The 26,862-nt window shown below is 43.1% G+C and overlaps 1 protein-coding gene across 1 annotated transcript in view; it reads left to right on the top strand.

Moving 5' to 3' along the window:
• Col19a1 (collagen type XIX alpha 1 chain) overlaps positions 1-22,068 on the top strand; it is a 159,492-nt gene extending 137,424 nt beyond the window's left edge. The window contains exons 33-47 of the mRNA XM_090337719.1: positions 1,210-1,254; positions 3,439-3,489; positions 3,576-3,620; positions 4,186-4,212; positions 5,952-6,005; positions 8,337-8,381; positions 9,676-9,720; positions 9,803-9,865; positions 11,538-11,573; positions 11,709-11,753; positions 13,376-13,537; positions 15,283-15,349; positions 18,272-18,400; positions 21,397-21,474; positions 21,598-22,068. Coding sequence (XP_090193845.1) covers positions 1,210-1,254; positions 3,439-3,489; positions 3,576-3,620; positions 4,186-4,212; positions 5,952-6,005; positions 8,337-8,381; positions 9,676-9,720; positions 9,803-9,865; positions 11,538-11,573; positions 11,709-11,753; positions 13,376-13,537; positions 15,283-15,349; positions 18,272-18,400; positions 21,397-21,474; positions 21,598-21,734 — 1,029 coding nt within the window. The 3' untranslated portion in view covers positions 21,735-22,068. The remainder of the gene's footprint in view (positions 1-1,209; positions 1,255-3,438; positions 3,490-3,575; positions 3,621-4,185; positions 4,213-5,951; positions 6,006-8,336; positions 8,382-9,675; positions 9,721-9,802; positions 9,866-11,537; positions 11,574-11,708; positions 11,754-13,375; positions 13,538-15,282; positions 15,350-18,271; positions 18,401-21,396; positions 21,475-21,597) is intronic.
• Positions 22,069-26,862: the final 4,794 nt, after the last annotated feature.

Below are 26,862 nucleotides of genomic sequence, written 5' to 3'. Positions count from 1 at the left end.
TTACCCTGAGCCTGGTGGCCTGCCCTCGTGGAGGCAAAGCAGAGGAAACTCCAGAGTTTCTTCTTCCTGTTAAGCATACCCTTTTATCCTGCCTTGTTTTCTCTTTTTGTGTCAGTACTGGGGCTTGAACTCTGGGCTTAAGCCCTATCATTTAGCTTTTCTGCTCATGGCTAGTCCTTTACCACTTGAGCCATAGCCCCACTTTGCACTTCTTGGTGGTTAATTGGAGATAAAAATCTTATGTACCTTCCTGCCTGAACTGGCTTTGGACCACTATCCTCAGTTCTTATCCTTCTGCCTGGCTAGGATCACAACATGAGCTGCTGGAGTCCAGCTATCTTGATTTCTTGTGTTAATAGAAAATGAGTGGGTATTGACATGAAGCCCTTCATCAAATTTTGGAAGCGGACTGTGTGTTTTACTGACACTATTTTTTTTCATAAACCATTTCTTGCATTGAGACTGAAATAGACTTAAAAGACTTTGTGAGGCTATTTATCAAAAACAATGCAAGTATGTACACAACTGGCTAAAGACTGAAAAGGCCACAATAACCCCATCAGTGCTGATGGACCTTCTGGACTCCGAAAAACATTTTTCAGGTTTCAACTGCATTTTGCAGAATGCTAGTTGCAGCTTTTCTTTTCTCTCGAGGAAGGCTAATGCCATGTGCACTGTGGGGACTGCTACTCTTCCCGCGGTCCCGCGGTTTGCAGAATGTGTCTGATAGGGTCAGAAAGTCTGGCACTAAGGAGGGAACACAGCAGTGTTCCTCCCACCGACCCAGGTGGGCTGCGATTTTCTACTCCAGTCAGATCACATGGCTGGTGCTGCTGGTTTCCAAGAGATGACAAGGGCAGAGATTAGGCCCCTGGCGCTGGCAATCCAGACAGCACTGCAGAGCCACCATCTCTCCACCTGCAGTGCTCACTGGGCTTCCCAGGCTCTCCAGAGGCCAGAGACTCCTCTGGCAATGTTGAAATCGAACCTTGTCCTGGAGCTCACAGAGTGCTGACGTGCCAGGGTATAGGATGGGCACGGTCGGGTACCTGGAAACCATTGCCAGGCTGAGGAAGGAACTGCACTGCTCCAGTGTGCGGGCCTGAAAGGAAAGTGGGCAATCACATTGGGCTTCAGCTATGACACTCTGAGCAAGCAGTGCTAACCTACAATCCCAGTGGAGTGATCTGGGCCTTTGTTTCCTTTCAGGGAAGTGAAGGCCCCCCTGGGAACCCTGGACCTCCTGGACCACCTGTGAGTTCTCTCAAGGTTAAAATGTAACAATTATGTGTTTACTCCAGATCTCTCAGCGCTAAGTCTCCAGAGACCTGTGCCTGTATGTAAGTGGCAGCTACAGCGAGACCTCCTCTGGCCTCTGTAGCTCAGCCCCAAGCTTCAATGCTCACATTCACCTTCTCTGGCCTTCCCAGAGTTGCCTTGGGTCTGGGGGACTTGGGAGAGCATCAAGCCTCCCTTTCGTGAAGGGAGCTTAAAAAGTAGAGATCCTCTCTGACAAGATGAGTTGGCTCTTAAATACGGCATTATTAATTGCAATTAGAAATCCAACATTATGGTGTATGTGTTTGGCCCTGCATGGTGTCAGAGGCGAGAGCCAAATCTACCTACACAGCACCCAGAGGATGGATCAAAGGCACCCTGATGGCTGCAGCAGGCCTGGGGGCCACAGCAAGCATTGGGACAGTGTCTGAGGGCTGGAAGGAGGAAGGAGCTACTCTGTGAGCCATGTCTGCCCCCTCGTGGGGTCACACTGGGATGGTAGCCCAGCAGAGGTAGAGGTCAAACATTGCTCCTTTCCATTCCTGGGGGATTTCCAAGGGAGAAAGGGAGTTGTTTTCTCGACATGGCAGGGTGCGTTAGGAGCCTGTGCGCACTTGCACATTTTTACACACGAAGAGATGAGATCTCCACTTCACCAAATTTGTTCTGGTACGTCTTCCTCCTTTGTCTAAAAAAATCAAGGCAGAACGTGCTTGGAGTGCAAGCTCTAATATACTCTGGAAGATCAGTGAAACAAATCAGGGGCTCATGGAAGGGCCCCAGGAGTTTATAATGTCTTACAAAACGTACATTTGTCTTATTATCAATTTTTTCCAAGATGTATATTAAGTACAACCTCGGGAAAAGGTAGGTCCTCTGCAATCACAGAAGTATCCTTCCTTTAGGGAATAGCAGGTGTCTAGTAATTTTCAGAGGAAGGAAAATAACAGAATACGTGAGGATTTTTTACTCTGACTAATGTTTTGAAGATGTGCAAACTGTAGTGCCTGAGCACGAGTGTGTGTCATCAACCAGAACGGTGACATGACAGCTCCGCCAATTTTACAATAGAGTGGGAAAATTATGACAAGGATAATAGTTTCCTGAATGTTCCAAAGATCCTTTATCCCTTTTAAACAGTTCAAAACTAGCATTGTTATATGCCATACTGGGTGCCATGGCTGCTGTCCTGGAGGTTACCCCGGAGGCTGAGATCTAAGGATCTCATTTTAAACGCAGCCCAGACAGAAAAATCTGTGAGAGTCTCATCGCTACTGGACCAGCAAAAACCTGCAAGTGGAGGCATGGGTCAAGTGGTAGAGTTTGGCCTTAAGTGAAAAAGTCAAGCAATAACATAAAGCCCTGAGATCAAACCCCAGTACCAGCACACAAATAAAACCATTTCCAAATGCCATATTTTCCCTAAATGTTGAAATGTAGGATCATTTAAACTGAAGAATGAATTGTTATTTAAGTGTGTTGATTACTTGGGGATTTTATTTTCATGTGTCTCTTCTCTGAGGAAGTCCTAAACCTGTTTTTGTAGAAACAGCCTCACAGGGTTGTGAATTTGCCTCATTTCCTATTTGATGTGAGGAGAAAGAGAGAAACCTTGGTCCCTAGGGCATCCCCCTCCCATGCACCAGCCAGTCCCAGCAACAAGACTGCAGGCTGTGGACACATAGCATGCACTGATGATCTGAAGCTGAATTTTAATGAGCAAATAATATTTTCCCCAAACGTGGCTTAGAGTCTCCTCTGTCTGTCAGGGATGACCGCTGTTCAAGCTGTGGCTGGAAGCATGTCTGCGCCAGGCACTGTTCTCTCTTTCCCTACACCAGCTTTGTAGCAGCTAATAAAAGTGTATCCAATCCACTTCAAAAATAGAATAAAATAAAATAGGAAACAAACTTTAAATGAAGAATTCCAGGTTGAGGTGGTGGGTGGGCTAGGAGTGGAGGAGAGCCATGGAAGGGCGACATGGATCAAAATGCATGGCACTCACAAACATCCAAATCTTGTTGCTCAACTATTTAAAGGTGATAAAATAATTTTCTATGGAAAATAAGTGACTTGTGCTATGAGAAATGAGAATAGGAGACACCATTCTGTGCTGGGAGGTGGGACTGCTACAATAACCTGCCTCTCCTTTCTCCCTAGGGCATGTACCTGAGTGACAGCAAGGGCATGGGAAGCTTGTATAAAATCCAGGTATTGACTCGAGTGAGCCTGGCCTGAGATCATTTCCCAGGCAAGATGCCACACTTTCTTACCCTCTTCCTCCTCCTCTTTTTAAGGGAGGTGTGAATGTTCCCAGTTTTCCAGGTCCACCCGGCCCCCCGGTGAGTCTTGCCTTTTCTCTCCTAGCACACATTATTATTATTATTATTATTATTATTATTATTATTATTATTATTATTTTCTGTTCCTGTAGCTTGAATTCAGGGTCTGAATTCCTTGGGTTTTCTCAATGCTAGAGCTCTATCACTTGAGCCTCAGCACTACTTCTGGCTTTTTCCTATGTATATGGTACTGAGGAATCGAACCTGGGTCTTTATGCATAGTAGGCAAACACTCTACCCCTAGGCCAAATTCCTGGTCCAGCATACCTCTTATGTTCACTGAAAAATACAAGTAACAAGGACCAAATGTTACCAAAGGAGGAAAGGAGTAAAAGGACTGGTAATAAAATGGGGAAAATAACGCAGTCAAAATGATGGACACAACTTAGTATAGTGTCTCTCCTTGTAAGACAGTGTCAGGCAGTCTTGTTAAGTGGTTTCTTAACCTTCACTTTCAAATCCAAACTAGCAAAAGCAAACCTTGGCAAATTGGACAAAAATGCCTTGTATTCTTGTCATTTTGCTTGACATTATTTAAAAATGACTTTACATATATTTCTTACAGGGTCCAAAAGGAGATCTTGGCCCAGTGGTATGTATGCTCCCATGCTTTGTGTCATTTACAAAATAGATCCTTACATGTTGAAAGATGAGCATCAGGCAGAGGGGCCCTGCCACTGTGACTCCTGTGAGAAACAGCATACCAGCAACCACAGATGAGCCAGCTGTGTTCCATTGTCCATCCTTCCTTCCTTCCTTCCTTTCTCTTTCCTTCCTTCCTCTTTCTTTTATTATCTTTAAGTAGCTGTACAAATGAATTGACACTTAGCCAAGCAGCTTGTGAACACACTGCATCTTTTTTCATATAGTTTTATTGTAATTAATAAAAGGGTTACATTATATTTGCCAGATAGAAGGTACATTAATTCACATACATTGATACCCTTTCCCATGTCTTGGTCCCCATTTCCCTCCCCCTACCCCCACCCCTCATCTTGTTTTCCCCCCTTCCCTATCCAATTTCAAATAACCAAATACAAATATATCCAATATATCAGATAACAAAGTAAGATACTGTAACAATATGAGATAATCAAGGGATAGCAAAAGAGATGAGAGATAGCATAGTACGTTAAGGACAACAATCACTCATTATTTGGCTTTTGTTTCTATATCCTAGAGGTCCTTTCATTTAATGTCATACTACATGTCCTTATGTATCTAGGTTTTGCTCTATTGAAAATCTCTGCTAGGAGAGCCCAAGGTTTCTACTGATTATGACAAATGAGGGAAACCATTGAGCCTATCTTCCTTTGAGTCTGGCTTACTTCACTTAATATGATTTTTTCTAAGTCTTTCCATTTCCTAACAAATGGGGCGATGTCATTCTTTCTGACAGCAGCACAGAATTCCATTGTGTACAAATATCACATCTTGTTGATCCACTCATCAACTGAGGGACATCTGGGTTGGTTCCATATCTTTGCTATGGTAAATAGTGCTGCAATGAACATCATTGTGCTAGTGGATTTAGTATGTCCTTGTTTCTGGACAATTGGGTAAATGCCTAGTGGAATTGCTGGGTCGTAGGGGAGCTCTATGTTTAGTCTTTTGAGGAACTACCATACTGCTTTCCATAGTGGTTGAACAAGTTTGCACTCTCACCAGCACACACTGCATCTTGATCAATATCATCCCTTTCAATTTCTCTCCCAGCCCTCTAAACACATCCTTTCCCTCTCTCTTCTTGACCTTGCGTGCACTGAGTTCTTGATTATGTGTTCTTTATTGTTGATTTTGCAGACCATACATTGAGTCTTGACTGTGTGTTCTTTATTGTTAAGATGAGTCAGCTGCAATATTACTATTGTTGAGCTTTGTCTCTTTATCAATGTGTTTGTAAAGCCACCATGCGCATATAAGAACAGATTTTATTCTCAGACTACCTTCAAACTATATCAAACTATCCTATACCAAATGTAGTAAAGCATTGCTTGAAAATAGGTCATACCACCAGGCACTGGTGACTCGTTCTTGTAATCTTTCTACCTCAGAATCTGAGATCTAGAGGATTGAGGTTTGAAGCCAGCCTGGACAGAAAGTCTATGAGACCCTGTCACCAAAATCACTAGACTAGAACAAGTGTGGAAGCATGGCTCACATAGGAGTGTACCAGTTGAGTATGAGGCCTTGAGTTCAAACTCCAATATCGCCAAAAGGGGAGGGAGGGAGGAAACAGAGAAAACCATTTATTTGTTAAATTATCAATTAACATGTAGCCAGTGTTAGAATGAATTAAGAAAAAAAAATGCTTCTGATTTTATTGAACAGGGAGAGCCGGGTGTCATGGGGCTGCCAGGACTGGAAGGGTTTCCAGGTGCAAAGGTAAGCACAGAGGTTAGAAATGATCCCATTCAGCATTTAGGGGGGAGGGAGTGCGGAGGGAGGGAGAGAGGTAGAGGCAGAGACATACAGACAGGGAGGGTGGGAGAGAAGTAGGAAGGAGAAAGAGGGAATTGAAGTGCTACAATAATGTCTTTCAATAGCCAAGAGGAAAGGAGGTGAAGGCAGCATGTTCAATAGCTCCTGGGAAAGCAGCATGTTGGAGAAGAGATGATATGTGGAAAGACAGAGTGGGATACTGGGGGCTGAACGCATGGCCTAGAAGTACAACTTTAGTATGGTCAGTTCTGAAATATTATTTCTCTTCCTTATTCTTTTATTTCACATTTGTACAGAAAATGTTTACTTTGGTTTGGACTGACAGATTGCCACAAGCAGAGCTAGCACTTTTATAGTTTTTATTTATTTGTTTAGTGCTGGTACTGGGGCCTGAACACTGTCTCCTAGCCTTTTTGTTCAAGTCTGGTTCCCATCACTTAAGCCACAGTGCTACTTCCAGATTTTTTGATGGTTCATTGGAGGTAAGAATCTCATTGAACTGCAATCCTCAGACCTCAGCCTCCTAAGTAACTAGAATTACAGATGTGAGCCACCAGTGCCAGAATTTAAAAAAAAATATTTTATATCATTTTGTTTTTATCTTTTATGTCATGTGGAATTTGTATGAGATATGATGCAAAGAGAGAAATTAGATACTTTCAAAGAAGTTATCCAATTATTAATCTATCCATTGAGTGATACAAGTCTTTCTTTACTAAAATCTTATTATGAATGCCAGCTTCTTTCTGAGATTTATATTCTATGAAGGCGATACACTGGTTATTCTTCTGCCAGTATGTCATTTTAATTATTAATTATGTAATTATTAAATTATTATTAATTATATTATATTATATATATTATATAATTATTACATGTTTATATATTAATAATACTGCTTTTTATTATTTTTCTTTTTATTATTTCATTTATTATCCCAATAAATTTTTATATCTTTGGCTCCAACTGCAATTGTGTAACCATTTTTTTATTAAAGAATTTATTAACGTTGATTTTTACATCATATTTTAAATGAAAAATTTAACAAACAAGTGTTCAAAGAGGGAATCTCTATTTACAATCACTGGGACTTAGTATTTAGAACTTAATCAAAATTAGGCTAAGGGTTTGTATGTCATAGAAACATATTAATTTATGAAATAAAACATTATGTCTGTAGAGTCATAGGTTTTTATGTCTATATAGTTATGTTTATATTTCCATTACCATGTCCATAGCTTTGGGTATGCAGTTATTGAGTCCTCGCTCTTGTACTCTTTGGATTTAATAGCCACATATTAAGGATACCATGCACCTTAGGTCTTGACTTGTCTCACTCAACATGATTTGCTCTAGATTCATCCACTTCCCTGCGAATGCCATTATTTTATCTTGTCTGTTGGCTATGTAGAATTCCATTGTGTATATATACCACATTTTCTGTATCCATTCATCTGCAGTAGGGTATCTGGATTGTTTCCATCGCCTGGCTATTGTGAATAGTGCAGAGATGAACATAGCTGAGCAGGTGTCCTTATCATATCTTGGGTCATGATATTTAAGATAGATGCCCAGAAGTGGTATGGCGGGATCGTAGGGAAGGTCTATTTTTTTGTAACCATTTTTACTAGCTTTATAAGTTATTCAGACAGCGGTGACACGTTCACAAACCGTCTTTTCTCCAAGAGCAAAGCATCTTTCCATCCAATCAGATCTCCTTCCAGACTCTCGGTGAAGCCCTGAAGTTTCTTTTTGGTGTGGGTCTGCCCCAGCAAGGTTGCATTTCGTTGATCAGCAGTATCAGCCATCTCTACAAGGCTCTACTGCTTGAAAAGGAATCTGCTTTTCCACAATTGAACGCTCCAGAAGAGGGGACCAAGAAAGTCTGATTCTAACTTTTATTCTCATCCTACACAGAAACAGTTTCAGTTGGCTCCCATGTACTGAACTCTCCAACTGATGATTTGTTTGAATTGCTTTATAGAATAAAAATAGTGACTAATTCAGCAGATCTTATTGAATATAGGTCACAGAATTATCATGATTTTTTCACTCCAACTATTATTTGATTTCAGTGGAGACAATGAAAAGACATCCAGCAGAGTGGGACGCTTACTTTGTCAAGTTCCTACCTACACTCTATCTTCATGTCAGCTCATATTATAGTATTTATCAAATTCAAACAAAAACTTAACCAAACAAAAAACTGTATCTGGACATTGACTTTATAAGAGATACCATTATGAGTGGTGTTTTATACTTTTAATCCCACAGGGAGATCGAGGCCCAGTTGGGCCCCCAGGAGCAGCCGGGGTATCGGTGAGTTCACACAAGGATGTGTTACATTACAGCTAAATCTCTGCTTGCACAATTCACCCTCCACCATCCATCACCACAACTCCACTGGCAACAGATTGCTAGTACCTCCAATTTTAAAACTGCAGGCCTCTCCCAGGTTAAGAGTGCGGTCTGTGCGTGTGCATATGTGGTGTGTGTGTGTGTGTGTGTGTGTGTGTGTGTGTGTGTGTATGTTGCATGTGTGTACATTTGTGTTTGTATGTGTGTGTGTACATGTGTTCATATGCAAACATTCAGGCCAGTACTAGGACTTGAATGCAGAGCCTCACACTGTAGCTTGATTTTTTTCACACAAAGCTTCTACTTCCTGCTTTTTGCTGTTAATTGAAGATGCGTCTCAGGGATTTTTCTTCTTGGTTAGAATTCGAACCTCCATCACCAGGGGTCTTAGCTTCCTGAGCAGCTAGGATTACAGGGGTGAGCCACCAGTGCCAGCAAGACTGCTGCTCTTTGTTTTCACCTTTAAAAACAGTTTTTGGATGGGGCCGGGAGTTTGGCCTAGTGGTTAAAGTGCTTGCCTAGCATGCATGAAGACCCTGGTTCGATTCCTCTGTACCACATACATAGAAAAAAGCCAGAAGTGGTGCTGAGGCTCAAGTGGTAGAGCTGTAGCCTTGAGAAAGTCCAAGGACAGTGCTCAGGTCCTGAGCTCAAGCCCAGGACTGGCAAAAAAAAAAAAAAAAAAAAACAGTTTTTGGGCCGGGAGTTTGGTCTAGTGGTAGAGTGCTTGCATAGCATGCACAAAGACCTGGGTTCAATTCCTCAGTACCACATAACATAGAAATAGAAAAAAAATAGCCAGAAGTGGTGTTGAGGCTCAAGTGGTAGAGCTCTAGCCTTTAGAAAGTCCAAGGACAGTGCTCAGGCCCTAAGCTTAAGCCCAAGACTGGAAAAAAAAAACAAAACACACACATAGTTTTCTTGCCTCAGGTTACTTGCCTGGAGCAGGAGGTATCCACAACTCAGGACCATACCTCAGAGTGAGCTCCAGCTCCAAACACTCCTGCCCTCTAGTCTGATCGAATTTTCAAGGCTTCTGCCATCTGGGGCAAGCGTCACGGGATTGTAGGGTACATGGTGGGCCCCACAGCTTTCACCTGCAGCCCCAGCCACTGATAACTGAGCAGCACAGCACGGTTCCAAGCCAGCCAGTGTAAGAAGCCCGTGTGGCCTGTACCTCCCGTGAACCAGCAGAGGGCAGGAGGTGGAAGTGCAGGAAGCAGTCTCCTGACATGTCTCTGCTTTGCTTCACCAGGGAAAGCCTGGCAGCCCTGGTCCTCCAGGAGTCCCCGGCGAGCCGGTGAGTGGCCACGACCTCTGTTGTAGGCATGCCATATCAGAGCACTGCTGGCCATTGATGTTTTCTGGGGACACCCTTGCAGGGCCAGAGAGGACCCGTGGGAGACGTGGGCTTCCCTGGACCTGAGGGACCTGCGGGAAAGCCAGTGAGTATGGCAGCCTGCTGCATGGATTCTAGCACTGCCTCCCCGGACCCCTTGTGCCCCACCCCCTTGGAAATCATGAGGCTTAGGAAGAAGAGTGCCTCGGACAAATGAATGGGCAAGGGGGTCTCTGGAGTGGCTGGAGTTCTGTGCTGTGTCTTTATGTCTCACTCTGTGGTGGACAAGGTGATAGATTTAAGTGCAGAGAAGTTGGCTCATTCCTTCAGTCGCAGTGTTATCAGCAGAGTTAAAAAAAATAAGATAAAACATAACAATCCCCAAACCCAAAGACAACAGCCCTGGGACTCTGCGGGGGAAGCAGAAGCTCTTCTCTCCAGTCCCTTCCCACACACCCAGCCTGCTCCACTTCGTGGTCAACATCACCCAGGTGGCCATTCCTGGCTGGGCATCCTGACATGAAGGCTGAGGGCAGTCAAGTTCTGCTCTGTGCTGTGCACCTGCTCTGCGGTGTGCATCTGTTCTGTGTGTGCACCTGCTCTGCGGTGTGCATCTGTTCTGTGTGTGCACCTACTCTGTGGTGTGCATCTGTTCTGTGTGTGCACCTACTCTGTGGTGTGCATCTGTGTGGGTGTGCATTTGCTCTGTGGTGTGCATCTGCCCGCCCCCCCAGATGCACTGAGGGAAGAGCACTGAGCCCGGGTGGGCGCCAGGAGTACAGTTGGGGGGAGTTCAGTGGAGGGGCCGAGGACCTGAGGTGGGGAGCATGCTAACCAGGTGTCTGTAAGTCCTCTGTATACCAAGTCTACAGTAACAATAAGAATAAAAATAAATTTAAAAAATTAGGGTCAGGGAATTGGGAGAGAGCTAAATGGGGCCAGGCACTGTGGTTTATGCTGTAATTCTGGCTACACTGGAGACTGTGCTCTGAGGGCCTTGATTTGAAGCCAGGCTAGGTAGAAAGAGGGAGAGAGAGAGACTAGATGGAGACTGTCTAGTAAAGAACAGAAATTGGTCTCACCTCAGCAGAGCCACAGCCCTTTCTTCCTGATACAGAGTGAGGGGCAGAAATGCAGAAAATGGGCTAAAAATGGTTGTGGGAGCTGGAAAAGAAAAGACGAGAATATTCTTCCCTATTTATTTTCCCTAAAGAAAAGAGCTGATATTTTCTGGCAAAATGTGAGGAAGGGGGAGTTTCTTGGCAGGAATTTGAAGCAATAGGACAACCTGTAAACTTCTTTCTCCATCTCCGTCTCTATCTCTGACTTTCTCGTTCTCTCTCTGTGTGATGTGTCTGCCTCTCTCTCTTTTCTGCTGGTATTGGGGCTTGAACTCAGGGTTATATTCTTGTTTGGCTCTTCTGCTCAAGGCTGGTGCTCCACCACACCTCCACCTTCAATGTTTTGTTGGTTAATTGGAGAGAGGAGCCTTCTTTCTTTTGCTTGAGCTGGCTTTGAACCCCGTTCCTTAGCCCTCGGCCTCCTTATTAGCTGGTGTTATAGGTGTGAGTTGCTGGTGCTACTGAGATTTGGTGTATGTGCCCAAGTGTGGAACTAGCAGATGACAGTCAGGCTTGAACTCAGAGCCCTTTTATTGTACTGACTTGTCAGACCCTCATAAACAGTACAAGGAAGGAACTGTCCTTAAGATGACACCCTTGTGAACTCATGTCTGTCAGTGCAGAATTAGAAATACAAATCACTTTTGTCTTTTATAGGGAATGAATGGAAAAGATGGATTACCAGGTTCTCAGGTATGGAAAACTCATTTAAACTGTGAAGTACAAAATCTCTTCTGGATAAGCTTTTCTAGAACATCTGCCAACAGCATGGTAAGACTGACAAGAAACCTGGCTAGGCGTGACTTTCCCTGTCCATGTCTTTTCCAGGGTATCGCAGGAAGGCCTGGAGACAGAGGCCCCAAAGGAGAGCGTGTATGTATTTTACTGCTGTGGTTGCCATGCATGTCTGTGTCTCACCCCGCTGTCTGGGTGCCACCATTGTGCACACCCTCCAGTGACTGGGATGGCAGCGCCACTATCTGGGCCATCCATTTCATTTCTACATGGCTTCTTTTTCTCCTCATCCCAAGATCCCTAATGGTCCCCTAATTTCCATTGTTTTTAATTCAAGACAAACACAAAAGTAATCACAGTGAAAAATACTGGGCCGAAACAAGCAGGGTTTATGCTTGCTGAGGCCCTCACCTCCTGGGCCTTTGCAGCTGGTCAAACACTCCGGGCTACACAGCAAACCCTGCCCTTACCACCACCTCCTGTGCCACTCCACAGGGACACATTGCAGCATAGAGGCTACAGGAAGCTGAGTGCTGGTGGCCCATACCTGCAACCCTGGCCACTTGGGAGGGGGCTGAGGTCTGAGGACCAGGGTTCAAAGCCAGCTGAGGCAAGAAAGCCCCTGAGACTCTTGTCTCCAATTAGCCAGCAGAAAGCAGAAGTAGAGCTGTGGTTCAAGTGGTAGAGTGCTAGCCTTGAGAAAAAAGCTAAGAGAAAGTGCCCAGGCCCTGAGTTCAAGCCCCAAAACCACATACACATACCACCACCAACAACAACATTAAAGAAATTGTGCTGTCAGATACAGACACATGCAATGTGGCTTAATTCCTAGATTCTTCTGACATCTTACTCCACAGACACAATAGTTCATTTATACGATTATAAATAACAATCTTATGCTATTAGTAGAGAGTATACTATTATACTAGTAAAATACTATATTCAATCACTCTATATACTATATACTATAATATATATACTATATACTAATAAACCAATATACTAGTATTCTAATGTATTATTTTACTAATATACTAGTATACTATTAGTGGGCATTATTATTATAATATTTAATAGTATAAATGAATGATAATATATTAATTTATAGTGTTAATTATAACTTAGAAATAGTATAGTTTGTTTGCACCTGTTATATACTATCTAGTACTATTGATAACTAGATAGTAAAATGGGCCACTATCAACAGATCTTAGGTTATTTTAAGATCGCCATCTTTGTATCGATGCTATTGCTAATTGTCTCAGACACCTGCATTGGCCTTAACACTGCCTCTCCTTCCTCCTTAGGATTGTCTGTATAGGACCCACATGGATGGGTAAACAACAGCATGTGCACGCCCATGTGAACATGAGTTCAGGAAACGAAACCTAGGGGCCCAACAAGGCCCACTCCAGGGTTAGGAGAGGTGTCCCCAGTGATTCTGTACAAGGAAGCCGCCCAGGAGGCCCCTTCATGACCAAGTAGAGGCCCAGGCCTGCGGGTGGATGCTGGTAGAGGCAGCAAACATCTGCTCCCCAAGGGAAATGGCACTGCGCTCACTGTCAATGACACGTACACCGAAAATGACTCCACGGCGCCTGGCATTTCCTAAGCATTTTACTTGAGTTCATTCATTCATTTCTCAACATTGTGCTACATAGTTTAAGTCAGTATCCAATGCCCCACAGTGAAGAAAGACTAGGATGCATGCAGACACTTCCCAGAAAAGGTCATTGATTGCTTCTTCTCCCCCAAAACAGGGTGACCAAGGGATCCCAGGAGACCGAGGGCTCCAAGGCGAGCGAGGAAAGCCAGGCCTTGCAGGCACGAAGGGGGCCCAGGGGCCCATGGGGCCACCTGGAGACAAGGGCTCCACAGGACCCCCCGGCCACCAAGGTCCCCCAGGGGCCCCCGGCACTCCGGTAAGTGGTGCCAGCAGCCTCAGTGAGCCTGGCTTCCATTGGCCATGCAGAGATGTATCACCCAGCTGCAAATGTATTGCTCCAGATGTATCACACCTGCTTCTGCACCTCATTGTTTCACTGTCCACGGGCAGATAGTCAGCTGTGCACTGCAGGCATTGTATTGAGAATGATCATGTTGCTTGTATACTTAAAGCACACCGAAACTGGTGGTTGAAGTTCTTTGCCACACTGGCTTTACCTCATTTGATCTCGTTCCTCCCTGCTTTTATAAAGGCAGAAAGTGCTGACTTGTCCAATGTCAGCAACTGACTAAGCAGGTGAACCAAGGTCTAGCTAACTCTAAAACCCACTTACACGGTGCTGTGCACACAGTCTCTCTGTCCTACAGGAAGCCAAGTGTGTTTGTTGCTCATGTTAGAATACATCCACCCTGATGGCGCTTAGAGAGAGAAAGCATGTAGTCAAAGCTAGTGTGTTTGGATCCAGCAGCCTGGAGCATTGTTTATATACAACTCTCCAGATTCAAGGTTGTAGCCCTTGCTCAGAGGAGTTCAATCTGAAAAATGCAGGAGAAGATAGGAACATACCCTGATCCGATCTGATATATAAACAGCAAAACCCCTTCCCATCATTTTTGTGGTTTATTTTTTAAATTTTTTATTGTAATTAATAGGAGGGTTACATTATATTCGCCAGATAGAAGGGGCATTACTTCACTAACATTGATACCCCTTCTCATGTTTTTGTCCCCATTTCCCTCCCCCCTTCCCTGTGGTTTATTTTTAAACAGTTTCCTTATCTCCGCTCACATAAAGCTTTACACACTGCACATTCGGGCCAACAGTTAGTATGAAATGCATGTACTCATGCTCATTTTTCCCAAGAGCAGGGAAAAGGCAGGCTTTCAGTAGGGCATTCTTGGAGCCATGCTGTCCACCACACCATCTTGTTTAGATTCTTGCATTCCAAGTGAACTGGCTGCTGCAAATAGATCAGCATCATCCTGTGAGGAACGGTCATGAGATTATGGTCCAGCTTCACCATCATGTTAGGAAGGCCATAAAACTATCATCACAGTAACACACTCAGTGTGGAAACCAAGGGAGGAATTTGCAGTGAAGAATGGTAGAGAATCTACCAAGATATCAACTTTTATTGTTTTAATTTAATTTATTTTGTTGCCGGTCCTGGGGCTTGATCTCAGGGCCTTGGCACTGTCCTTGGGCTTTTTCAAGGCTAGCACTTTACCACTTGAGCTACAGCTCCACTTCCACCTTTTTCTGTATATGTGGTACAGAAGAATCGAACCAGGATCTTCGTGCATGCTAAGCAAGCACTCTACCACTAGGTCACACTCCTGGCCAAAGAACGTTTATTAGAAGTTGATTTGTGATCATGATGCTAACTTTTGGATAGTGCCAGATGGGTTCTAGAACATTCTAAAGTGAAATAGCAGAAATGTCTTTCCTAACTACATGAAGCTGTCCTGCTTAGTTAGCAGGAAAAATGTTCATATAGCTGGTCCAGACTCCAGGCCAAAGCTTTTAAAGAGATTATGCCCTTCAACTTACTCCCAATATCCTTGGCAAAAGATATTTGACTTCACCTTAGAGCCCAGTGACAAAAGCATTTTGCTGGCTAACTGTGTTTCTACAATAGTTAAGTATATAGATTTTGATATTTCTGGTCTTTATTCCTTTGTGCTCTACGCTTTCTTGTAACACTATTCTTTCCTTCCTTAGGCTGATGCTCTATCATATGAAGAAATAAAAAAGTATATTAATCAAGAGGTCCTGAGGATTTTTGAAGGTTAGCTTTGCTTTGTAACATTTCTGGGTCCCCATCTCCTCTCTATGGTGTCCACCTCAGTCATGTGCTGGAAAGGTGACCTAGGAGCAACCTTTCGAGAAAGCACCCTTAGGTCCTCTGGGAAGAATTTTTCCTTACCCCAAGTTAAGTTCACTCCCTGAAACTTCCTCTCCTCATGCTTGAACTGCATAGGGCAGTGTCTCTGAGTCTTATGACTATCCTTCAAGTTCTCTCCAAGATCCCTAAGACCCCTAATTTTCTCTCATCTGTGGAGTGAATGTATCTGAATCCTCACCTGATCCTTGTGAGAAGCTTGATTTGTAAGTTCCTTCCTTTATCATGATTTCATGACTAAAATGGACTGTGATCTGGTCCTAAATCTGCAGATGATGGCCTGATAGCTGTGCCACCAACCACAGGTGGAGAAATATATGCCTATACGTATACATACATACATACATACAAACATACATACATACATACATATTTACATGGTGCTGGAGAGTCCTTCTGCAGGGCAGCCTCACCGTGGACTCACTGGTTAGAATGATGGCTGTGATTTTTGCCTGGGCAGGTGGAATGTGAGTGTCTGGTATATACATACTTGAATATGAAATTTAATTTGCTGTCTCATTAAAAAGCATAGCTAAAAGGAGATTAATTGACTAAACATCCCTGAAAAAGGAAGCACAACTAGGACTTCTGAATTTCATGTGGCTGCTCAGACACTTTCCACGCTGGAGGATTAGGGATAGGCCTCAGAGGGAGGTAATTAGCCTTATACAAAATGACTATTTCTTAGAGTATCCTAAAGCCGTTTACAGCTTTAAAATAATTTAACTTTGCTAAAAACACCTTTTTTTGTTTTTATTTTTTGCCAGTCCTGGGCTTGAGCGCAGGGCCTGAGCACTGTCCTTGGACTTTCTCAAGGCTAGAGCTCTACCACTTGAGCCTCAGCACCATTTCCGGCTTTTTTCTATGTATGTGGTACTTAGGAATCGAACCCGGGTCTTCATGCATGCTAGGCAAGCACTTTAACCACTAGGCCAAACTCCCAGCCCGCTAAAAACATTTTTAAACAGCACAAAGAGTGCCAATAAATTCTCACATTGGAAAGAAAACACTAGTAATGTGAATCTTTGTGTTTAGACAGTGAAGTATTCAAGGTATTCAAATGAATAGAACTTGTATGGAAATAGCTTCTCAAGAGCTATGCAAAGTTTCAAATTGTGATTACTGCATTTTATATATTTAAATCAAGTACTACTTTAATATCCTGTATGGAGGATGTGTTTACAGTCACTGTGATGGTGTGACAGCCCTGGCTCCCCGAGGGTTACACAACTGCTCTGTCTGTTAACTTGCTGAAGCAAGGGTATTCACTCCCACTGTGTCCAGGCAGATGGGGGAGAGGTGTGTCACTTCCTCACTCTGTCTCTTCATCCCTTCATGGCTGTGGTGATTAAGGCATCCATGGACACCCCCACATGGCCCAGTCTGTCCAGGCTCAGGCCTGTGGATGCTGTGGGTCTACGCTGCTTGTTTTATAACAGGAATGCCAGTACGGGACTGCTTAGTCTGTTTAACTCAGCTAGTGTTCACTATCTGTTGCAGCTTTTCCTTAATTTTATTTGGGGGGTAAATGGTTACTTTTTAAAGCTGTCTAAGGGTGTGCCTTGCTTTTGTTTTATTTAATGCTGGCATTGGGTCTTAAAAACAGGGGTTTGTACTGTCATCTGGCCTTTTCATGCACTATTGGAGCTCTGCCACTTGCACACTCCATTTCCGGTCTTTCACCGTTTAATTGGAGAAAAGAATCTCACAGATTTTCCTGCCCAGCATGGCTTTCATCCTCAATCCTCAGATCTCAGCCTCCTGAGTTGCTAGGATAACAAGTATGAGCCACTAGCATCAAGCTAATAATGTATCTTGATCATATAAATGATTTAAAAATATTGTATTCTCTATTCATAAGAAATGAAAGGTCAAGCCATCACTGAAAAAATAGAGGAATTTGGCCCCAACTGTTGGAGAATTTGTGGACATATTTCAAGTAGCTACACAATTACAACATCAGTGGAAAGTGCCATAAATTCATTTTTAAAACAATTTTGCAAGTTAGGTGCTGGTAGTTAATACCTGTAATCCTAGTTAATCAGAAGGCTGAGATCTGAGGATCATAGTTCAAAGTCAGCCCAGGCCAAGAAATCTGTGAGACTGTTCAATTAACCACCAAAAAGCTGAAAGTAAAGCTGTGGCTCAAATGATAGACCACCAGTTTTGAGCAAAAAAGCTAAGAGAGAGCTTGAGGCCCTGAGTTCCCCCGTACCAGCATAAAAACAAACAAAATAGATATTTATAATGAGAACTTAAATTCTTTCCACAAAACTCATAAACAGTCATTCCAGTCTAGATGGCTGCAGCTTAGAAACAATTTCAGACCCTCTGAGCAATGCAATTCTGTCTGTACAATCTATTTTGTACGTCCCACTACAAACAGCACTCCAACCTCCTGGTAAATTGTATGTATTTATATTGGGCTGATTTTTTTCACTTTTTTATTAAAGAATTTATTTCAAATGACGTGTTTAACAAACAAGTATTCAGGAAGGGAATCTCTATATACAATTACTGGCACTTAGATTTTAGAACATAATCAAAATTAGGTTGAGGGTTTGTATGTCATAGATTCATTTTAATCTATGTAATAAAACATTATTTCTATAGAGTCATAAGTTTTTATGTCTAGGTAGTTGTGTTTATATTTCCAGTACAATGTCCATAGCATTGGGTATGCAACTTTTGAGTCCTTGCTCTTGTAGTTGGGCTGAATTATTTTTAAAATACCTGTCTATTGTTCTGAAAAATCATTGACATAAAAATATTTCTAGGATATAAATTGTTTTTCTTTCATACATGAAGAGAGGATGGCTGTGATCCTGTCTCAGCTCAAGCTACCAGCAGCCATGTTGGCTGCTCAAGCCCACGGGAGGCCGGGACCACCAGGAAAGGATGGACTGCCTGGGCCCCCAGGAGACCCTGGACCGCAAGGTAAGTCTGAAGGTGGAAGAAAGGTGAACTAATTTCTGACCTTCAATACATGCCAATAACCATTAAGGGAATATATCTATATCTATGTATGCCTAATATATATGAAGTGATTTAGTACAACGTATGTGTCCATGTCTGATTTTCTAGCAGCTACTTCATGTTAAAACTAATTAGAAAGTGCTACTGTAAATATCTTTAATATCATAACAGTAACTGTAAGACTCATCATCTTAGAATCTCAAAGAAACTAAAAGAAGTATCATAGACAATCGTAGTACAAATAATCATTAAAATCTGAAGTATTTGGTGGGGTTATGATCTTTCTGCTGTAAACATTAACTTTTGAGTGTGTGTGTGTGTGTGTATGTGTGTGTGTGTGTGTGTGTGCGTGTGTGTGTGTGTGTGTGTGTGTGTGTGTGTGTGTGTGTGTGTGTGTGTTCTAGACCTGGGGCTTGAATCTTGGTCAAAGATAGTGCTCTAACACTGGAGCCACAGCTCCACCTCCAGCTTCTTAGTGTGGAGTCTCATGACTTGGTTTCCCAGGCTGGCTTGGAGCTGCGATCCTCAGACCTTACCCTCCTGTGTGGCTAGGATTAGAGGTTTTTGAGCCCTAATGCCCTGCACTTTTGACCTGGAAGGGGTTCTTCAGTGGGGAGCCCGAAGGAAGAGGGAGAGACAAGAATTAAGGTTCGTCATACTCACAAGCTCATGTATGGAAGGGAAAGCCCTCATATAACTTCTCAAAGATGATTTTTAAAAGGAATTCTTCATACAATTTCTCACATTTTATTTATTTTATTTTTATTTATTTATTTATTTTTGCACCGGTCCTGGGCTTGAGCTCAGGGTCTGAGTACTGTCCTTGGACTTTCTCAAGGCTAGAGCTCTACCACTTGAGCCTCAGCACCACTTTTGGCTTTTTTTTCCCTATGTATGTGGTACTGAGGAATCGAACCTGGGTCTTTGTGCATGCTAGGCAAGCACTCTACCACTAGGCCCCACTCCTGGCCCAATTTCTCACATTTTAAAGCCACAGTTATGCTTGCAAGACAATTTGTTGCACTAATGACAGCTCACCAGGCAACATGATCTTACATTTAGCTGGACTGAGTTCTTCTGACAGTCACATTGTAAGAATTTGGCTTACTAATCACAGCAAAGTGGCCAAATAGGCCTGGCATTGAATTCGAGAACCCTGGCCCAGGAGTTGGCTCTCACAAGAGACAGAGCAGAGAGGCTGGGCCTGCAGGGCTTGCCCCTAGCCTGGGAATTATAGGGCCTTTTTCATTGGAGCATTTGAATCAACTTTGTATCTGGAATCCACTGTCAGGCACCATCTGTTAGAACCAGCCAGCCACCCTGCTCCTGAAGCCCTGGTGGCCCCCGCATGTGTCCACATGGATGGATAGACACACGGACTCTGGTAAGGGCACCCAGTGGAGGCCGTGCCCCAGGACTCATCTGTCTCCATGCTGAGCCTGACATAGGATACAATGTCTAGATACAGGAACTGTGCTCCCAGGCCAGGCCTTCTGTCCAGCCTCAACAAATTACAGTTAAAAAATCATACTTGTCCTATTCTGGAAGACAAAGTTACACGGGTTTTAACTAGTCTCAGTGCACAGCTTGAAAAATCACTGGAAGAGTAACTTTCTGTCCTCTGTCTCTCCCTTGGTTGCTCTGGTGCTTGAACTCAGGGCTTTATTCTTGGTAAGCGACTGTCATTCTACCATTGAGCCACATCCCAGCCCTTTCTGCTTGGGTTATTTTTTAAATGGAGTCACACATTTTCTACTGAGATCCCCTGTTTACATTTCCCTCATAGCTGTGATGACAGGCGTGGAGACACCCAGATTTTCACATGAACTTTTTGCCTGACCTGGCCTCAGATCATGATCCTTCTTATCTCTACCCCCAAAGAAGCTAGGATTGCAAGTATGAGCCACTATACCCTGCCACTCCAGCTTTATTAATCATGTGTGCGACCTTTTTTAGATTATAAGGAATTAGTCAGTTGGAGTAGAGTTAGGGTTTACCTTCTATGTGTACACCATGGCCAGAGGGCTGTGCTGGCTGTTCATTAGTCTAGCTCACTCTGAAGTCAGGCCACATGGAGCTCATGGGAACCAGGAGACCTGGAGATCCTAGCCAAAGACTGATGATGCTCCAAACCAAGAACAAGCACCTATCATACCAGTGTGTGTGTGTGTATGTGTGCTGGTTCTAGGGCTTGAACGCAGGGCCTGGGTCCTGTCCCTGAGTTTTTATTTTGTTTTTATTTGGTGGGTGCTCTACCATGTGAGCCGCAGCTCTGCTTGAAGATTTGGACTAGTTAATTAGAGAAAAGAGTCATTTTTCGGGTTTGCACTGTGATTCTGAAATCTCAGCTTTCTGAGTAGCTGGGATTACAGGCGTGAGCTACTGGTGTCTGGCTGTAGACTTCCTTTATTTACCTTGAACCTGGGCACCTGTGAGAGCAATTTCCAGGGTCATAGCCACAGACAAGAAGCTATGACTGGCCAGAGTCATCTCACTACAGAGAGATGACATCACCTGCCAGGCATGGTGGCTCACACCTGTCATCCTAGCTACTCAGGAGGCTGAGGTCTGATGATCGAGGTTCAAAGCCAGCCCAGGCACTAAAGACCATGAGACTCATCTCCAATTAACCACTAGAAGTTGGAAGTGGCACCGAGGCTCATTGGGTAAGATGGTAGCCTTGCGCTGAAGAGCTCAGGACAGTGCCAGGCCCAGAGTTCAAGCTCCATGATCAAAAAAAAATGACACCATCAAAAGTTTGACCTGCTGGGTATTTTATGATGTTTTGTACTTTAAAGGTCCCCCTTACTAGGCCCTATCTGATGCTTCAGTATCACCACAGATCACCAATTCATGACTCATGCTGTGAGGAAGTCACAAAACGGCCTAAACTTGGAAATGGTTCTTCGTGTTTCTCCAGGACAACCTTCCCATTTGTGTCTCTGTTTCTCTCTCAGGCTACAGAGGACAGAAGGGTGAACGAGGAGAGCCTGGCATTGGGCTGCCAGGGAGCCCTGGGCTTCCCGGGTCCTCAGGTAATGGTGATGTGTGCTTGGTACCAGCAGCCTCTCACACAAGGATGCAGGCTGGAATCGGTGGGAGGCTGGAAGATGGGGCCATGGCTGCCTAGCCTTCTGACAGACCTTTTGTTCTATTAGCTCTGGGTCAGCCAGGCTCACCAGGTGCCCCGGGACCCCAGGGCCCACCAGGCCCCAGTGGGCGATGCAACCCAGAAGACTGCTTCCGCCCTGTGCCACAGACCCAGCAAGGACAGGTGGGATTCAGGCATACCTGAGCAAGACCCACTTCCCACAACTCAGCCTGGCCATTGGATCAGTGTCAAAGCCATGAAACTCTCCTCATCTGTGGGCTGCTTTTCTTTCCTTCTTTTTCTAAGTGTGTGTAAGCCAACATCAAAAGCCACAAATTGAGTGTTATTTCTATAGCAATTGCAAATCAACATTATTAGATTTCCCAAATTCATTCCATATGTTCTGCTTTATTGTTACTATTTGTGTGTGTGTGTGTGTGTGTGTGTGTGTGTGTGTGTGTGTGCACATGCCAGTAACTGGGTTTTAAACTCAGAGCCTGAGGGCTATCCCTTAGCTTTTTAGCTTCAGGCTGGCACTCAACCAGCTCTACTTCTGGATTTTTGATGGATTTTTATGTAAGAGTTTCATGGTCTTTCCTGCCTGAGCCGGCTTCAAACCTCCATCCTCCACTCTCAGCCTCAGACATATCGAGGAGTACAGAAATGAGCTACTGGCGCCTGGCTTACTATGTTTTTTTTATTCAGAATTTTATACGTGACTTGCGAGCAAATCTTGTCACTGATTCTTCTTCAAAAAGAAACTGCACAGTATCATTTGGTGGTCTGACAGTGATGTACAGTGTGTAGACAACTGCCTGCAGTTGTACTGTGGTTTCTGAATTTTAAGGGTTCAGACTCACCTTGAAGTTATCATTGAGTTTAAAGTCACTGTCATTAGTAAACATTTTGTGAACTTTGAGTTAGTGCATCATTCCTGACGAACAATTTTTTTTCACTCTTTACAAGAAGAATTCTTCCACTGTCCTACATCCAGCCCGATGCAGAAAACAAAGATGGATAGGCAATAAGAGCTCCACTTACATTTTGGAATAAAAATATGGGAGACTATTTTTTTAATCAAGGAGCCCCAAAACTCTCAAGCCTACAACTGAAATGATTTTGTAATGAGCTTAATCGGAAGCAATTGCTACTGGAATAAATGCATACTGCAAGTGGGGAAAAGCAGGAACAAATGAACACTTCCACAGGAGAGCTACCCTTCTGTGTTGACTGAATTTCTCCTCTGGCCAGCAGAAAGCTGTCTTCCTAGGAGGTGTTTGTTTGGGTGGAGACTTCCCCCAAGCTGCCTTTGGTTCCTGGAAGCCAAATGAGCTTATTTTGCCAGTTCCTTGGGCCACATTCGCTTTCTGACCTCATCCTCAGGCTTTCCCACACAACCTACTCAATCACCCAAGGGAAGGATGGATTTGTGTGGCCTGGAAAAGTCGCCTGCTTGCCTGTGGAAAAGAATTGGGGTGCCAGCGAAGACAGGCCAGAAGGAGCCTGAGCAGTCCCCACAGGGTGCACAAGAGGCCCCAACAGCCAGAAGGCGCACAGCCCTGCACCCCAAACAGCCCACACTCCAGTTGGCCAGGGAGAGCAGGCCATGGTAGGGTGTGTCTAAGTGCTTCCATGACTGAGCTGGTCTTCACTTGAGATGAGTGGCCTGCTGGCCAGGTACTATGTACGTGGCATGCATATATATTCACATATGAGTCATAGGGAATTTTGCTGTGCATTTCAAATCCAAGTTTTATTTATTTTCCAAGTTTATTTTACTTACTGGGTTTTTATTTTTTTAGCATTAAATAGATTTCCCTCATTTTCTTTCCTGTGCAATACCTACAGTGGTGCTGTGTTTTTACATTACTCAATTGCAATATGCATATGTGGTTTGCATATGTATCTTCTCAGTAAAGTAATTCACCCACAAAAAGTGTACATAGATTTAAAATTTGGTGCTATGTGTATATCTTGAGATTTTAATTTGTTGAATTTTCTGGGCAGTTATAACTTCTTTGACACATACTAAATTTACTTGAATTTGTCACAAGGCTAAGTTTTTATATGTTTTCAAAGATTATTTTTTCGTATTAATAAGTCACTGATCTTTTTACCTCTTGATTAATTCAAGGATATTTATTTTGCCATTTTAATGTTTCATAGACATTTTTGCTGATGGTTAAGTTTATTTTTTTACTTTTTTAGTTGAAACTTTCATATATATATATATATATGTAAAGTTGTGATTTATTTTCTTATCTTATAATCCTGTTCATTTGGGTTCTACAGACTATGTCAGTACTGTTTCTGACTAACTATATAGCTTGGGATTTTTTTTTTCTGTGTCATAACTGCTTGACTGGTGTGTTGCTGCTACCAGGAGTTGGATTTTGTCTGGTGATGTGAGAGGCAGGGTAGCCGTGATGCTCTGAGATGCAGGGCACTGTGTGGGACTCCCCAGTGACTCACGCTTGTTTCCTGAGGAAGGCACAGGGCACAGTCTGGTCTACTCCAAGCCCAGTGTATGCGCACAGGCCCTCCCCTCCCACTCCCTGCAGGCAGCCCTGCCTTCTTGCCTCCGCTTTGCCCAGGATGGCAAAACCCATGGGCCAGCTGAGGCTGCACTCACAAAAGACGGGTCTCCTGGGTGCTCATTCATTCATCAGAAGCCAGTGGATGATTGACGTGGCCTCCAGGCCAGATGAGAAGTGTCCCTCCAATCCCTCCATTGCATGACCTGGTAACTCAATGGCCCTGAGTTCTCTAGAAACATTTGGTTCCATCCCAAACCTTTTTATCTCCGTGTGGAACCAGAGATGACCATATCCATGGTAGGGGGAGAAAATGACTCCACTCCTCTCAGGTGCACTCCAGACAGCATGTAAGTTCAATGCTTCGGGGTGGTAATTACAGTAAATATTGAAACTGCTTTTCCCACATACCAGCAGGGGGAATTGCAGTCTTAAATTTTATCCACAGGTCAGTTCAACTTTGAAAATGAAATGTCCCTACATAAAGAGTAAGGGCTGATTTCAGTGAATGTTTGTGTCTCTTGAAATCTAAAAAAAAGGAAGAATAACTCACATTGAATTCCTCCCAACCCCACCTGGCCTTGGGTCAGGCATTTTACTGTGTGTTGTCTGTAGCACCTGAGAACTTCCCCTCCCTGTTACCCCCTAATAGGGTTGTGACGCCCTCTAGGCCCTGTCCCTTTCAACTGAAAGTTACTTGTGAGCATTTACCATTACAGCCAGTCTTAACTTTCTAAACTTCTCACGTTGATCAAAGTGATTTGATGACTTACCTCCGAGGCTTATTTGAGTACTTTATGATGTTGTAATTTTTAAAATTTTAGTCACATAGAGAACTTAAGTGTTTTAGGACATGTTGTCTGTAAACATTTTCATTTTGATGTTTGGTATATGAAGTAATTTCTATGAATTCATTTTAGGCATTGAGTAAGCCTTTCTGTAGTCTTTCTCGCGTGGGGGCTGTGATGTACCTCCTTCTGTCCACACGAACTCACACCTTGGTCTTTGCACTTTTATTTTACTTTTATTAATCATTTTTTTCATGTTTTATTCATTTTGTTAATTTGTGTTTTTTCTAATTTTAAATATCTTTGTGAAGCAGGCACAGGACCTTTGTTTTGTTCCCTGTTTCAATTTCATTTCTTCAGTGCACACACACACACACACACACACACACACACACACGGTCAACATGCACATGAGCCATTTGTGATTTTTTTTTATTGCAAACTGCCCTATTTTAGTGGAAAATGCAAAGGCATTAAATAACCACCCTGCCTTTTAGACAGGACAGAGGCTTTTCTGAAAGAAAAGCAAAAAGCATTTAGCTTACCACAATAAGTAGACAATTTACGGAATTACACAATGTCTAAATGCCATGTTATTCAAGTAAAATTCAACATATTTATCATGTCTGTGTTTTCTAGAACGTACTATTTACAAATGATAGGAACACTGTCGTTCAAAATGCTATTTCCCCTGCAGGCTGGTAGTGCTATTTTGAGACTGGGCGTTCCTAAGTACCACGCTAATGTTATCTCAGGAAATTTGTTCAGGCCAGTTGCCCGTGCTTGGTCTTAACTTATTTAACACTGTGGTCTGCATGTAAGACACGCATTTCCCCCCTGCCTGTGCTCTTGGGCTGTGTCTTCATGCTGGAGGGTTGAGCTCAACTCTGGGTCAGTACCATACCTCACCCTGCTTCTCTCCCCAGAGCTACCTGGACTCAGGCATGAAGGAACAGCATTGGTCACAAAGCATATACTCACAAACTGACATGTTGACTTGAAGCCCCTTTGTACAACTTATATTTTAAAATCTGATTTAAATAAAAATACGATTGATACAGGAAAAAAGTGCCCAGACTTCTAAGAGAAAAGAATTCATACATTTTTCTACCAAATTCAACATGATTCTACTGAATTGTCTCACTTGTTAAATAGCTGTTGAAAGTAGCATTTACTACACTAATAATGTGATTATCTACTGGGATAGCTATCTTTGCTTTTATTTTGATGTAGCTGGAGCTAACATCCAGACATGTCACTCAAAATCATGCCAGAAAAGTAGGTTATATTTGATGAAATGGAAGATAGTGCTGGGGCAAATCCAGCAAAGGTTTTCATTCTGACCAGAAGACTAAGCAAGAGAAAAATTATCTAGGGACATGACAATCTAATAAAATCCAGACAAAGGAAAGTTCCAAGTGCAAATGGGGGATGGTGCCACTCAAAGTTAGCTATTGCTTCAAACTTGTCAAAAATGAATACTAATGAAGCATAAGGTTTTACTAAGTTATGGGTAGTAAAGAAAATCTACATAAATGTGTCTGCATGTGTTGTGTGTGTACGTGTGTGTGTGTGTGTGTGTATACACTTGAACATAATAAGCCTATGATTGTAAAAATGATACTCTTTATTTTGCTTATTTAATGTGTATTGAGGAAGAAAGACTTTAATGTATTCATGTATTTAAATTGAAATTTTATCATGGCGTATTTTATTACTATTTATTGTAAAAATTACATTTGTGTTGTATTCTCCTTCATTTCTTTTGGTGCTGTATCTTGCCTCAACCAACTTGTTTAAGGTTTAATTCACCATACTCATGTTAAATGGGACAGCTCTACTTCTGTTTAAAATCAAGTGGATATAATTCACAGAAGCCTTCATTTTTATATTTTCCTTATGCATAATGAGCTTGTGGCTTATCTGAGCAATAAAAGAGTTGGCACTAATTCAGGGAATCCTACAGAGCAGTTGCTAACCATGTATCCAGTTCCATGCTTTTAGGTCACA

Source organism: Megascapheus bottae, chromosome 8 (assembly GCF_031878675.1).
Source record: "Megascapheus bottae isolate mThoBot1 chromosome 8, mThoBot2.hap1, whole genome shotgun sequence".
Classification (NCBI taxonomy): Eukaryota; Metazoa; Chordata; class Mammalia; order Rodentia; family Geomyidae; genus Megascapheus; species Megascapheus bottae.
The sequence above is the reverse complement of the archived record's forward strand: the minus strand, read 5'-3'. Positions and strand labels throughout refer to the sequence as shown.